At 41.6% G+C, this 13,251-nt stretch overlaps 1 protein-coding gene across 4 annotated transcripts in view; it reads left to right on the plus strand.

Moving 5' to 3' along the window:
* The window catches only part of SORCS1 (sortilin related VPS10 domain containing receptor 1), a 299,661-nt gene that overhangs the window by 79,284 nt on the left and 207,126 nt on the right, over positions 1-13,251 (plus strand). For all 4 annotated transcript variants that reach the window (XM_054832339.1, XM_054832336.1, XM_054832337.1 and 1 more), the window contains exon 2: positions 12,694-12,761. In XM_054832339.1, coding sequence (XP_054688314.1) covers positions 12,694-12,761 — 68 coding nt within the window. The remainder of the gene's footprint in view (positions 1-12,693; positions 12,762-13,251) is intronic.

The following is a 13,251-nucleotide window of genomic DNA, read 5'->3' on the forward strand; positions in this document are numbered from 1 at the left end:
TTTCATTCTGACAGCATCAACCTGTTCTACAGAATATAAAGCCCCAGTGAGAATAGACCTTTAACAGGAATTTATATCCCAAGTCTGAAATGTGCGCTTTATATCTATTATGATCCCTGGGTGCCTGTTAAGGGATTACTTACATCTTACCATCCTAAGTTTCTTTCCATAAACAAATGAAACCTTTGAGTCTGAGGTTCAAGGAACATGCTCAGATGAAACATGGTTTAACAGCTCTTTGGGGAGAAAGAGATAAGGTGGGAAAGTGAAGAATTGATGACCTATTAACTGTTTCAATTTCCCATCTTGAATTATTGACAACATGTGACATTACAACCTTACAAATTACTGTCTATAAACAGCTTGGAAAATATGACCTTTGCATTACAATTGGTCTCAAGATGCCTTCCAGCTTATTACAAACAGCTGCTGCTGGCATATTTTGTTGCAGCTGGAGTGGGTGAAAGAATGCAAGGAACTGAAGAACTTTTTTTGTATAATCAGACAAATCTCAGATGACAAAATGTACTGGGTGATGGCTGAAATGTCTCTTTTTGAGACTGGGCTCACTCATCTGGAGTTTTGGGGTCATCTAATTTTCAATAATAAAGACATCCAATTAGTTAAGATCAGTCGTCCTTACGTTCTGCCCTTTCTTTTTCTAGAGTAAGTGGTGGTTCTGTTCATAGCTTCTAGAAAGCCCTGTGTTACTCTGAATCCTCCTGCTTCCTTGACTGTGATGACCAGTGAGCACAAGCTGAATGGATGATTTGTCTCGTTTGTTTACGGCAAACCAGGCACACAAAATTCTTGCTTTGTTTTGTTGTTCATGTGATTAACACACAAACTAAAGTAAGTGTTGTGCTGAATTTGGCCCTGAGATTTCTGCTGATTTGGGAGGAGCTGAGAACACAAGGACTTGATTTTGCATTTTTTCTTCTTAGCACTATTGAGGAGTAACAAGTGACCAAATTAGTGTTGGCAGCCAGAGAGCTCACAAGGCACTTTCAGAATCCTAGGCCTGAGCCAAATTAATTTCTAATTTAACTCCATTAAGGAAGGGTTGCCATAAAATGAGACCTACCACATTTGTCTATGGAGTGATGCATTTTATTGTTATTTGTTAGTGTAAGATGTTTAGGGAGTGCTAGAAGAGTGTTTTTGGGGGAACCAGTATTCAAAAGAATAGATGCCCCCAACACAGTATAACAAAAGAGTGTGCTGAATAAAAATAATCTTTGCACCAAGCTTGTTTGTTTTCTCAGTTTCTGGGAACCATACCTTGTGTCTGTTAGTATAACATTGTTCATCACTGAAGATCAGTCAAAAAAGTATATGGTCCCATCAGTGTTGATGCAAAAAGGCAGTAGGATTACAGGAAGGGCAATAGAAAGCTTGAATTTGACTCATGCCCCATTAGAACTAGACAGGGTGGAAGCTGTGATTTAAAGTTAGAGCAGGTCAAGGACCTTACGAAGTCCATCTCTCCATGCATTAGAGGACAGGGAAGAATGATTTCAAGAGTGAAGACCTAGGAGTTCGTCAGAGTAAGTGTCCCCTCCCTGCCTTCCATAACAAACTCTTAAACTCTGCATGCTTGATGTGTGTAATAAAACCAACCTACATCACAGACCTGTTGTTAGGAGTGATCAATTAATGTTTTCAGGGTACTTTTGGGACATAAAGAAGCAAGGCACTTATGGTCATAAGTTTTGCTACCCCTGCTGCGCCAGGATGAAAGTTTTAGTTTAAAGATTTAATTTCTTCCCTGGGATGAGAGGGAGGCAGTCTATTATTCAAGGACATTATCCTTCTCTCTGTTGTAGTTGCCTTATGGCCATGCAACATCATTCAATAATTCTGTCAAGTAGTATCTTTTGCTTGTGACAGAGTGCTAAACAGTGATTTATTGCTTGAATACACATTGCTTTCATGAAAGTGATTTGTTTAAACAACAGTAAAGTGCTAAATAAATTATTCATTGCTTGCTAATTTTTCACTTTTATATTCTGTAGTGAGCCCCAGCATAAGCAATCTGGGTATTGTACATACCAAATGAATCCCAGTTGTTTTGGTTTTGTGTATCCCTCCTCCCCCAGTCTTCCCCCAGGATACAGTTCCTTTCCCAAGGAAAGACCTCTAGTTTCAACCTTTCTCGACTTTGTTGCCTTTTGTGATATTTTTCCTATTCAGTCTTTCTTCAGACAGAGTTGAGTGAATTATGTTCCGGTGGAGGCTTGGATTACTGGTTTGGGAAATGCTCTGTGTGTTTGGAGTTTATGGCTATTTCTAAATCCTTCAGAAACTTCTCAGTCTTAACGAGGAAGGCACCACCATAAATACAGCTTGCAAAGTAGATTCCTAATGGCTGAATAGCATGTTTTCATAAAGTCTCTTCTTGCATGCTTCCTCTTTTTCTGAGTGTGTTGTATGCTGCTCTCTGCTAGCTGCCGGTGGCTATGCTGGAGTAATAATTTGCACATAAGATTAGATGTCTGAGAAACTCCTCAGAAGCAAGTTTTTACTTGTAGATGTGCAGGCTTTCCAAATTTGCTTCAGAAATAGCTTCTCGGCGCTTAAAACTTTTGTCCCTCGGCAAAGCCCAGAGCCTCCCGAATGTCTCTGAGTGTTTCCATAGCAAGCCCAAGAGCAGGCCAGGCACAGAACAGCTTAGTGCTTTTCTCCAGTTGACCCTTTCACCCTTTCTGGGTGTCCACTCTAAATCACTGGCAGTTACTGCATGTTTAAGCAAGAGCTGCTGATTGACAGCGAATATAATGGGGCGTAAGAGTTGAAATTTCCTTCCAAGTAGTTTAGGGCTTCACCCTCCTCTGGTCTTGATTCTGAAATAATCCCCCAAAGGCCTCTGTGGGTATTCAGTGAAATGAATAAACAGAAGACTGCATTTCCCTCTTGAAACATGCACAGAGCTCTCATGCTAATGGCTTTTAAGCATCAATGCAATTATAGTGTGTAATCGATTCTCTCTATACCAGGTTTTGTCTTCTGAAATGAAGCCTTGTCTTTTTCTTAACTATTTGCCTTTGTATTAAAACATTTCAAGTTGACAGGTAGTTTTTTCCTTTGTTTTTGTCCTCCTTACCCTCTTCCCTGCCTACTTCTGCTACTGGAAGAAAATCTATTCTTACATTTACTTTGGAAGCTGAATATCTCTGCTTTTTTTTCCTATGGTAATTTATTCTCTGGAATTTCCTTTTATTCCTTTTAATTTATCAGGTTTGGGATTTTTTTTAGTTCATTAATCACATGTGGAGCTGCTCAGAAATATTTCCATGAACAGATTCTCATTGAATGAAAGGGGAATTTGTGAAAATGGATTTCAATGTTGGAAAAAGGGCTCAAAGCAGGGAATTAATTCTGCTTTATAAGTTATTCAGTATGTCAGTGGCTAAGGTATTTTTCTGGAATGTGGTAGGCCTAGGTTTGGGTCCCTTTTGGAGCCAGGAGAAGCCTGACCTTTGGGCTTTAGCTATTACAGAAACACAATTTCTTTCTCTCTGGTGGTGGTAGTATTTTAAATTCTTCTTAGACTGTAACAAATTTCTGTTTCATCCTGATGACAAGCATGAAGACTGGGGCTATCTCTAAAAAATTTGAGGGAGGGAGATGCCTCATTTTGCTTCTCTTTATTGTAATTTGTATTGTTGTCTCCTCTAAAGGTTGTCACCACACCAGGGACCCCTGTAAGCTGAGTAGAATAGAAACTGCCATACATCTTGCTCTACTGATTGAATTATACAAGACTTAAAAAGGAAATACTGGTATCCATGTTTGGCAAACATTGAATTTCTTGCCTGCAGGTGGTTTTTATAGATGCCAAAAATATGAATAACTATAAACAGATTTATCAAATTCATGAGGGCTAAAGCTACCTATGGTACCTATAGGAACAAAAGAATTGTCATACTTGGCCATATTACCTCTCCAACAGTGGCTAAAATTGCATACCTGGGAAACCTTGCACAAACATTGTGCTTGATATATTTTTATTTAATTGACCTCAGTGTGTATCTCTTCCCTGAACTTCTCCTGTCTGCCCTTGAACTGATGTTAAGTTTTCAGTATCCGCAAAATACAGTGGGAAGGAATTTCCCAGCTCATGTATATGTAGTATTTTGAACCTCCCGGTTTCACTTGCTGTCCTAGGTCTTGCATACTGAAAAACAGTGAATAATCAATTCAGGACACGCCTGACTTTACAGATGTCTTTCATATCTCCTTTGTTGTCCCTTTCTTGGATTGAGAGTTGGAGTAATTTCTCACTACAAAAAGGCCATTCCACATCTTTGATCATCCTTGCTTGCTTTCTCTGATCCTTTTATTATTAGGCACAATAGTGGCAATAGTTTTTGAATTAGGAAGAGTATAATCTGATTGCCGAAAGTTAGTAAGGGGAAGAATCACCCTGTACGTGGACAATTTTTAATGCTTTCTCTCTAAACTTCTGCTATTGCCTCCTGTCACAGATGAGATGATGGGCAATATCAGACCTTTTTTCTGTCCATTGAAGGACGCAGAAAAATGAAGGGATTTTGACTTTACGGATTTTTCATAACAAAGACTGTGGTGGAATGAGGAGTTGGTAGTCTAGCTGTATAAGCATGTAGCTGTCCTTCTCTATCATCACACTTTTCCTCTATTCATTTGCCAGCTGATGTGTTCATATAAGGAAGCCTGTTGAGCTGCAATCCAGGTGGAAAGCAAATCACAAAGTCTTCATGTCTCCATAGTTCTTGGTACTTGCATAGTTGTTAGAGACCCTGATACTTGCTGACTGGTATAAAATTGCTAAATAATAATACGAAGAACAAGATTTGTACCAGTAATTTGCCCCAAATAATGAGTTCTCTAGAGTTTGTCTTTTTTTTTATTCATGAGCAGCCTGTAAAATTCTCAGTCATGAATTATTCAGACTTATTTGTGAATTTATTTGAAAACATTTTCTCACATAGCTGCCTCACCAAACAGCTCATTGAGAATATTCCTCTGTTCCAGTTGTGTTCCCCCTTTTTTTCCTAGTCCTAAAGTTCTGTGCTGTGTTGAGAAAGTAAAGATAAAGAAGGGAACACATAGGTGTTGCCCAATTATTTCCAGTCTTTGAATGGTGTGTACTCTCAAAACGCTGCAGTCTAGCCTGAGAAACATAGTTTATTAACACATAATGCATAAGAAATCTTCAAGTCCTTTAGCTTCCTGCTCAATTATAGCAGACCAACAAGCTTGTGAAAACTTAATTTAGTGCTTCTTTGTTATTGACTTTTGTTCCTGCTAAGTAGGCGATGGAAAGGATCTCGAGAGTTTAATAAGGGATTCATGGATCACTGCACATTGAGGTGTACTTAAACTGTCTTGATTGTGGCTGGATATTTGTTTCTCTCTTCCCAATTAGCAGGCAGTGTGGCTGTTTCATCAGGAGAGTCTTGTGAAGGATAGTTATACCATTACCATTTTTTACATAGCTATATGTATTACAGAACCTTATTGACAAAATATTGTTGTATTGAAGACTGCTTGTGTTCTGTGCCTGTGTGACACAGTCCCTATGCCTAAACATTTGCAGCTCAACAACAGAACAACCAAACTGCACATGCAGTGTTTTGAGTGCCAGAAGCTCTGGTTGTGTTGCGTGTTCCTTGCGTGGGTGGAGAGCACCACGGGAGAGAAAGACTGTTGTGACTGTTCTTTTCTCAAATTGTGGCACATCCTGAAGATTGAGTCATAGTGTAGAGCGTGTAGCTGGCACATGACTGAAACTAGGAGCTTTCTATCAGGTTATTAGTTTTAATACAGGGCTAATGCATGAAGACCTCGGTTATCCTACGCTGGAAATGAATGTGCTCATAAGGCTGTAGTTTGAGACAGAAGAATCTGTGGTGCTGGACAAGAAGTCAGGACAGAATAGCATCCTGAAGGCTCATTGGGTTGCTGGGGGTGGTAGTGAGGAGAGGGGCAGGCAACCTTCCTTTTCTTCTGGACCTTCAGCAGTCAAAAAGAGATGTCTGATCACCGCACTAACAGTCTAATGAAGAAACTGATTCTCAAACTGATTCAGAAAGCTGCTGTAAGTGGTTCACAGTCAGGTATTAGAAATTTTTTATCAAATATACCATTTGCATCTCTTTCAAATGATTCCAACAAAGTGTTGAGCTAGGAGCAGTCTGTACACAAGTAATGCTGAGAGGTGATGGTGTGCAAGAAAGGGGACTGTTGACTAAATGTTTTTTAGTTCTGTGGCTTATCCCAGGACAGCTGCAGTCTTGACTGGAACAGATGCAAACATACACGCAAAGCGTGGAAGTCAGAAAACACTAAAGATGAGTGCTGGTTTTGCCTTCATAACCAAAGGCCTGTTGTGATTTTGAAATCGGCACTTGAACCCTGTAGGACCAATCTTTCTGGCACAGTTTTAGACCAATCTAGAGGTAACATTGTAAAAATTGGAGCCCAAGAAGTTATAGTGAACACCTTTAAAAATTTGATTGTGTTCTTCTGTTAAAAAATCTCTATCACCATGGAGCTATAAAAGTTGTTTGTTTGAATTTAGTACCCCGTCGTGCTGTGTAAAGTGCAAAGTGTTTGCAAAGAGGACCTGGGGAGTGGTGGTGGTAGGAATACAGCTGATAAAATGTATCCAAGATGAGAGCACTGTTGGTATAAAAGAGATTGAGTTGGATTATACAGGCCACTTTGCATAGTGGGTCTTTAATAATGGCGATCAAACCTTGAACGCAATGATTGTTCCAGTCCACATCCTTGGTTAGCCTAGCTCGAATAAGTGCGTACACATTTTAACACAGTGCTCACGTAGTGTTCCCAGGAGTAAATTTGCAATTGTCAGTGAGCAGTGTGAAGTGTTACAGATCCCTGACCTATCATGCTATTAGCTGGCTCAGGTACGGGTTTCTGTGTAGCTGTGGCAGAAGATAGCTCGGTGTGGGCTTGCTTGCTGTCTGGACACACATCATTAGCAGCAGAGGAGTTACACAACCACAGAGTGTAGCCTGTCCCTTCCTTCCCAATGTCTTACGAACCTGGTCAGCAGCAATGTGCAGACTTTTCACTACTTTCCTGGCCAGCTAGTTCAGCACTGTTTGATGAGACTGAATGTTTTTTGCCAGGGGAGAAAAGTCAGGTTAAAGGTAATCCTTGCATTACACTTGGAACTGGTGCTGCAGTAAAGGACGAGCTTTGGCCGATAACCTGTTAGGAGCCTTGCTAGATGCATTTGTAGAGCAGTTGGAAACCAGGTCAAGGCAAAGATTTAAGCTAGTACTAAACCTGGGTCAGAAGTGCAAGGAAGGTTGCGGTGATACAGCATGGACCAGCTGAACATCAGCCAAGGTAGGTCTGGGAAAAATTGAGCTGTGCTTACCCTAGAATTTCTCCCAAGATAGCAGAGTGCCTCCTAGGGCCTAAACTGGCAAATTCACAGAGCAGTCTCTTCTGTCCAGTCACGGGTTTCCATCTTGAAACCTATAGACAGGCCTTCATATCCAAAGTCTGAAAAAGCAATCACAGGTCAGGAGTGATTAACAAAGTGCAGTTTCTTTGAAAATGCTGGTTTGGTTTGAAGAAAAAACATAATAGTGTCCAAGATGGGAATACCCTGTTCTTCCTAGAATAGCCATGGGGAACTTGTTTGCTTTGGGAGACAGGTGAGCCAGGTTTAAGTACTTCTTATGTCAGTCTGTCTTTTCCTGGGTGGATGTGCTAACCCACCAAGTCTTCTGTCCATTTCTTGCCTGCTGGGGCTTTTCCACCTTGTATAAGTAACTCAAAACATTTTTAGTGCTATACGTCATGGTTGGTGCACTCACGGGGGATGTGGTAAACCCAGGATCAAATATCTTTTGCTCTGAGCTATCAATGCAGAAGTAATAAAGTTTTTTCTCTCCTTCTCTTCCATACCTGCTATGGCAGGATAGCCCACTTCAACTGCTGATCCTAATGAAGAACAGACTTTCTGAAGCTTTGCATTTCCATGCAATAGGAAGGGTTATCTGTATTCACAGCAGAGCTGGTATAAGACTGGATTTTCACCTCCTTTTTATTGTATCTCTAGTTTGCTTGTTCTTTTCCTCTTGCTTTTGTTAGCTTGCATTGGTTGGTAAGTGGTAAAGAAAGGAGAAAAACCGACAGTTGCAGAAAACAAAAGCAAAGGAAGAAATAAAAAAAGACGAGACAATATTTTTCATTTCATTACTGTGCTGCTTCACAGCCCCTATTCTGACATTTAGAACAACATAATATGCGTGTCTCTGTTCATTAGGTTCCTCAGTACTACATAGTGACAGCCACAGAGAAAGTGGGGGAGAAAGAAAAAGAAGCAATCTTAAACATGAACTAACCTTTGCAGGCTAAATAACAAAGAAATGAGAACAGCAAAGGAGAAATATGTTTTCTGAAAAAGTAAATATAACCAAAATCATAGGCTTGCATAGGTTATTCAAATATCATTACAAAGGGGAAAAGAAAACACTGAACTCTAGGGCAGAAATAACTAATTTTCTGCCCAATGACTTGTTTGTTTTGCTCATATACGTTTGAGCAGATCTGTTGCTAGTATTTGAACCACAGTAAATGACATGAGACTGCTGAAACTAGAGATAGGCTTAAAGATGTTTGGAATCTGATACAGGTCCACAAAAATGAGAAAGCTTCCTATAGGGAAGCCCTTATGTATTTTGGAAGTAGGATATCTGCACCAAGTGGAGATATCTAAGCTATTACCCCACAAACTGGTGTGTATGTATCCTGCAGCATGGTGTCAAATACAAATACTAGTTTGGAAATGTTAAATGTTAAGATTTTATCCTCAATTTACTAAGAAGTTAGGATATAGCAATATTATTTAGTGTTCTAGATGTAGCTAGTCTGCAACTAAAATGCATATTTGGATGGATCTGGGTCCAGGGATGCCTCTGCAGAAGGATTGTTAGAGCTATATCGAAAGTATGATGGAATGCAGCTGTTTTTTTTCTCCCCCATCAGTTCCAAGAGAACTGCAGCACTCTAAAATTGTGTGGGTTTTACTGAAATTTCTGGGGGAAGAAAAAAGAACAAAAGAGACGTTTTAGCTCTCTGGAAGTGAAATATTTTGATTTCTCATATTGGCACTTTTAATTTTTTGACATTTCATATTATTTTCAGGATGTCAATTACTTTTTTTTTTTTTTACTCAAGTGAGAAAATTAAAATTCTCAATGGAGTTTTCTTTCATGGAGGTTTTGAGATTTGTGAATTTTCCTCTGTTGGAAAAAATAAAAATCTGAGTAATTTGTGAAAGATAATTCTCAGTCTGTTTAACATCAGTAATTACACACTGCTAATCTTAGTATTCCATAAAATTACCCTGATTCTAATTCTTGGGTTTTACAGATGGGAAAGTGTTTCTTGATTCTTGTATGATCTTCTCCAAGATTATATCAGCCAGCAGCAAAGAATGGGGGGGGGAACCTCCACTGTTTTTCCTATTTATTCTGCCCGGTTTCCATGCCTGCTATCTTCAGATCTGCTTCTAAAACTATCAGATGTCAAAATATTAATTAGGGGAAATATTCATTAGTCATTTACATCTCTGGTTCCTCTGGCAAACAGAAGAGAGGGCCAAGAGAAGACGACAAGGCTTGGAAAAAGATATAAGCAACTGTCCAGCTGCTTTGCAGACCCAAGGGAGTCTGTGCAACTCCCACATTGTACCGAAGGTCTCCATCAGGTCTCCACACAGGCTGGCGCTGAACCTCACTGAGTTCACTGCTGCCTTTCATCAGGAAAGCTGTTATTCGGAAAGGCTTTATGTGCACACCCCTTCCTCTTCCTTTTTCTCCCCCCTTAATTTTTGTTTGTTTGTTAAGTAGGGGATTTATAGACCTGTTCAGAGGGTGCTGGGAGGGATAGCAGTGACACGGTTCTGTATCTGGAGCAGACAGCTGCCCTGCTGTCACTGATAAGCATTCCTGGGAGGGTGGAGATTGAAATTTAGCACTTACAAAGCCCTAATTGGCACAAGCTTTGGCGAAGCATATGTGCCCGCTGCAGCTCCGCCATCTGATGCCTCGGCGGGCGGCTGGCACTTTGCACGTTGGCTGCCTCTTCAAACAGGGACCCTCGAGGCTGGGGGGGAGGCACCTCGTCAGGTGCCCTGGGGAGCAGAGGGAAGGGGTCATGGCGGTTGTGTGAACTGCCCCCATCATAGCAGGGGATGCATGGGCCAAGGCAGGAGTCACCGTGGGGCTATTTCAGGGGGACATGCCACTCGGGGTCACTGTGGATAGACCCCCAGTTGCCACAGGGTGGGTGTTGCAGGGGCACATGGTGGGGTCCAGGGTTGGTGGTCAGGGCATTTGGAAGGGCCTGGGAGTGGCATGCTGCTGGGGGGCCATGGGGCAGGGCTGGCAGGGCAACGTGTGAGGGAGCTGCTGTGGAAATCGGGATCCAGGGACAAACCGGGGCGGGGGGGGGGGGGGGGGGGGGGCGGTCACGCAGGAGCTCAGGGCCAGGCTGGGTAAGCCCAGGGGCAGGTCTCTGGTCTCTGCTCAGGGAGCCTCATGGCCTCGGCACTGCTGGGACCAGGCCCCAGTGTGAGGGGGTGCAGCCTGGTGGCTTCCCCGTGGGGTGCAGGTCAGGGCCTCGCAGCTGGGGCCTGTCCAGCACCCAGTCGGGGAGCGAGGCAGGCTGGGGGCAGCCCTGGCATCGGGCACCTGTCTAGGGACATTCTTCCACATCTTCATTTCTCTGTGGAGCTGTTTGTGCGGTGTCACCAAGATGCTAAGTTGGGGCGTCCTGTCCTATCCTGGGGTTTGCATTTTAATAACCTGAGTTTGCAGCCAGTTGTTTATGGATAGCAGGATGAGGCACTCATTTCTGGACATAAAGCAATAAGTGGGCATAGTGGGAGGTGGGAGATTAAAATGGGAGCAGATAATAAGGGAGGCTGCTCTTCTTCTGAGGATGTTTGGTGATGCTTGGCCCTGGTAAACTACTGTTTTTTCAGGTGCCTCTCCTATCTCCCTCATCAGCTGCATGTGACTTGTGTTCATGCAGATAGGAAATGCTTTGGGCAGCCTCTTTCTGTGATATGAGGGATTTAATGGAGTTGTGCTGTAGAAAGAGGTGTCAGATGTGTGTGCTCTGTTCCCTGTATTTTCCTCTATTCCAGTAACTATATGTTCGCTTATGTCCTCAGCTCCTGCATTGCCATGCTTTTTCTGCTTTGTCTCACATGCTGATTGTATTGGAAAGAGACAGTTCCTGGTGTGGCTACGTTGGGGCTGTTGGTGTGTAAGAGGCAGGATGGCTTTTGCCTTTGGAAATGGCAGTGGCAAGGTCTGATCCTCTCCCCTGGCACAAGCAGCCACATGGCTGTTCCTCTGCCATGCTGGTGCCAGCTTGCACAGAGCTTATAGGGACTGAATTTCCTCCAGTTCTTTGCTGCTCTGCCAAATTGGTTGAAGTTGGCGATGTTATCAAGGGAGCAGGGGGATGTGTATTAGTGAGCTTCATTTCTTAGGAACCTAGGCTGAAAATAATAATGTAGAGGTATATAGATCAGGGATTTTGTCAGATAAGAAGTGTTGTGCCTCTTTAATTTACTGCAGTTTTAATGGGATAGAGAGGAGGATAAGATATACAGCGACCTGGCAGGGAGAAATACAAAATAAAAGAGTAACAATAGTAGTGATCTGGTAGTTTATGTCCCAAATGTAGGTCTTGTTAAAGCCCATCATCTTGAAAGTCAGTATTTTATTTTTTTTTTTAAAGATATTAACAAATGAGCAGACTGAAATGTTTGCTGGAAATTTTTTGCTAAAATTGTCTGTCATCCTCCTCCCCACATGACCCCCCCTATAACCCCATAGGATAATTTTATTCTAGAAGTGTCTGTTCTAGCAGGAGTGAAAAGATGTTTATCAAAAGAGCTAATAAAACTCCTAAACCTGGAAACACTTCCATTCTGTCTAAATCTAAAACTTTTCACTGAAATCATAGAAATATTGGTTGTTAGAGACATTTGGAGGTGCCTAGTTCAACCTCTTACTCAAAGCAGGTTTATCACCAGTCATGACTTTTTCTAGCCAGGTCTTTAAAACCTCCAAGGATGGAGGCTTTACAGATGTTCTGGGTAGTTTGTCCCAGTGTTGAACTATTTTCCTTATGCAGATTTTTTCCTGAACTCCAGTTGGAGTCTCCTAGGTCAAAACTGGGGATTGCTTGCTTGTGTTATATCATCTGCTGCAACAAAAAAGAGCTTGACTAGAGACAGGCCAGTGGGTTATCTGTGCACCACAGCTGTGAAAAAGATCAGCAGTTTCAGTGCTTGTGAAACAGGGCAGAAAATAATCACTATTACTACTGCATACAGCAGATCTCATCTCGTATCCTGAAATATTATGTCTAGCATGTCAGCTCCTTCCCACTGCACTCTGCCTCCTGGGGTTAAGGGAAGAACCTATTGGCAATATCATGCAGAGGAGCTGAGCAAGAAAAGGTCTGATTGGCTCAACATACATCTCTGCAAATACTTCCTATGTCAGTTCAGGCAAATGCTTTTAGCAATTCATTCAATTATGTTAAGCACCCATTAAAGGAATCCTAAGCCCTCCCTGGGGTCACTTCAGTTCTATAAGATTATAATTGTTTGAGACTAACCATGATTTCTTCTTTTGCCTTCAGGTGATTCTAATTCTGACAAAGCTGTATGACTACAACCTGGGAAGTATCACAGAGAGCTCTCTTTGGAGGTATGGAGATAAATTGAGTTAATAATTACCACCTTACTTAAATAGGAAGAGTCTGATACAATTCTTTTATTGAATTTAATTGGATTTTTTTTACATGTGCTGGAAGGTTTGTACCTAAACCCTCTCTCTTGCTCTCTCACATACACTTCTGTTCTGTCATACTCAAGGACAAAGAGTCTGATTGTCTTGTTTCAGCTAGATAACGTATTTCATGAACCTGTTATCATTTGATTTCCCCTTTCCCATCTTATTCAGAATCAAATCAACCAATTGGTTTATTTTTAGGAGAACTCAATAGCCTTAAGTTCTTGTTTATGATGAAGGATCTAATGGCAGTCTATTGCCCAAATGATCCTTATGAAAAGTCAGTGCTACTAAGACTGGGGAAATACCTGTGACTGAGTATTCAATGTCTGTTTATTCAGAACTGATAGTATTAGTACCAGGTAATTGATTTCCACTTGTGTAATGCTGGCTACTATACTGATTT

The sequence above is a fragment of the Grus americana genome, chromosome 7 (genome assembly GCF_028858705.1).
Source record: "Grus americana isolate bGruAme1 chromosome 7, bGruAme1.mat, whole genome shotgun sequence".
NCBI lineage: Eukaryota > Metazoa > Chordata > Aves > Gruiformes > Gruidae > Grus > Grus americana.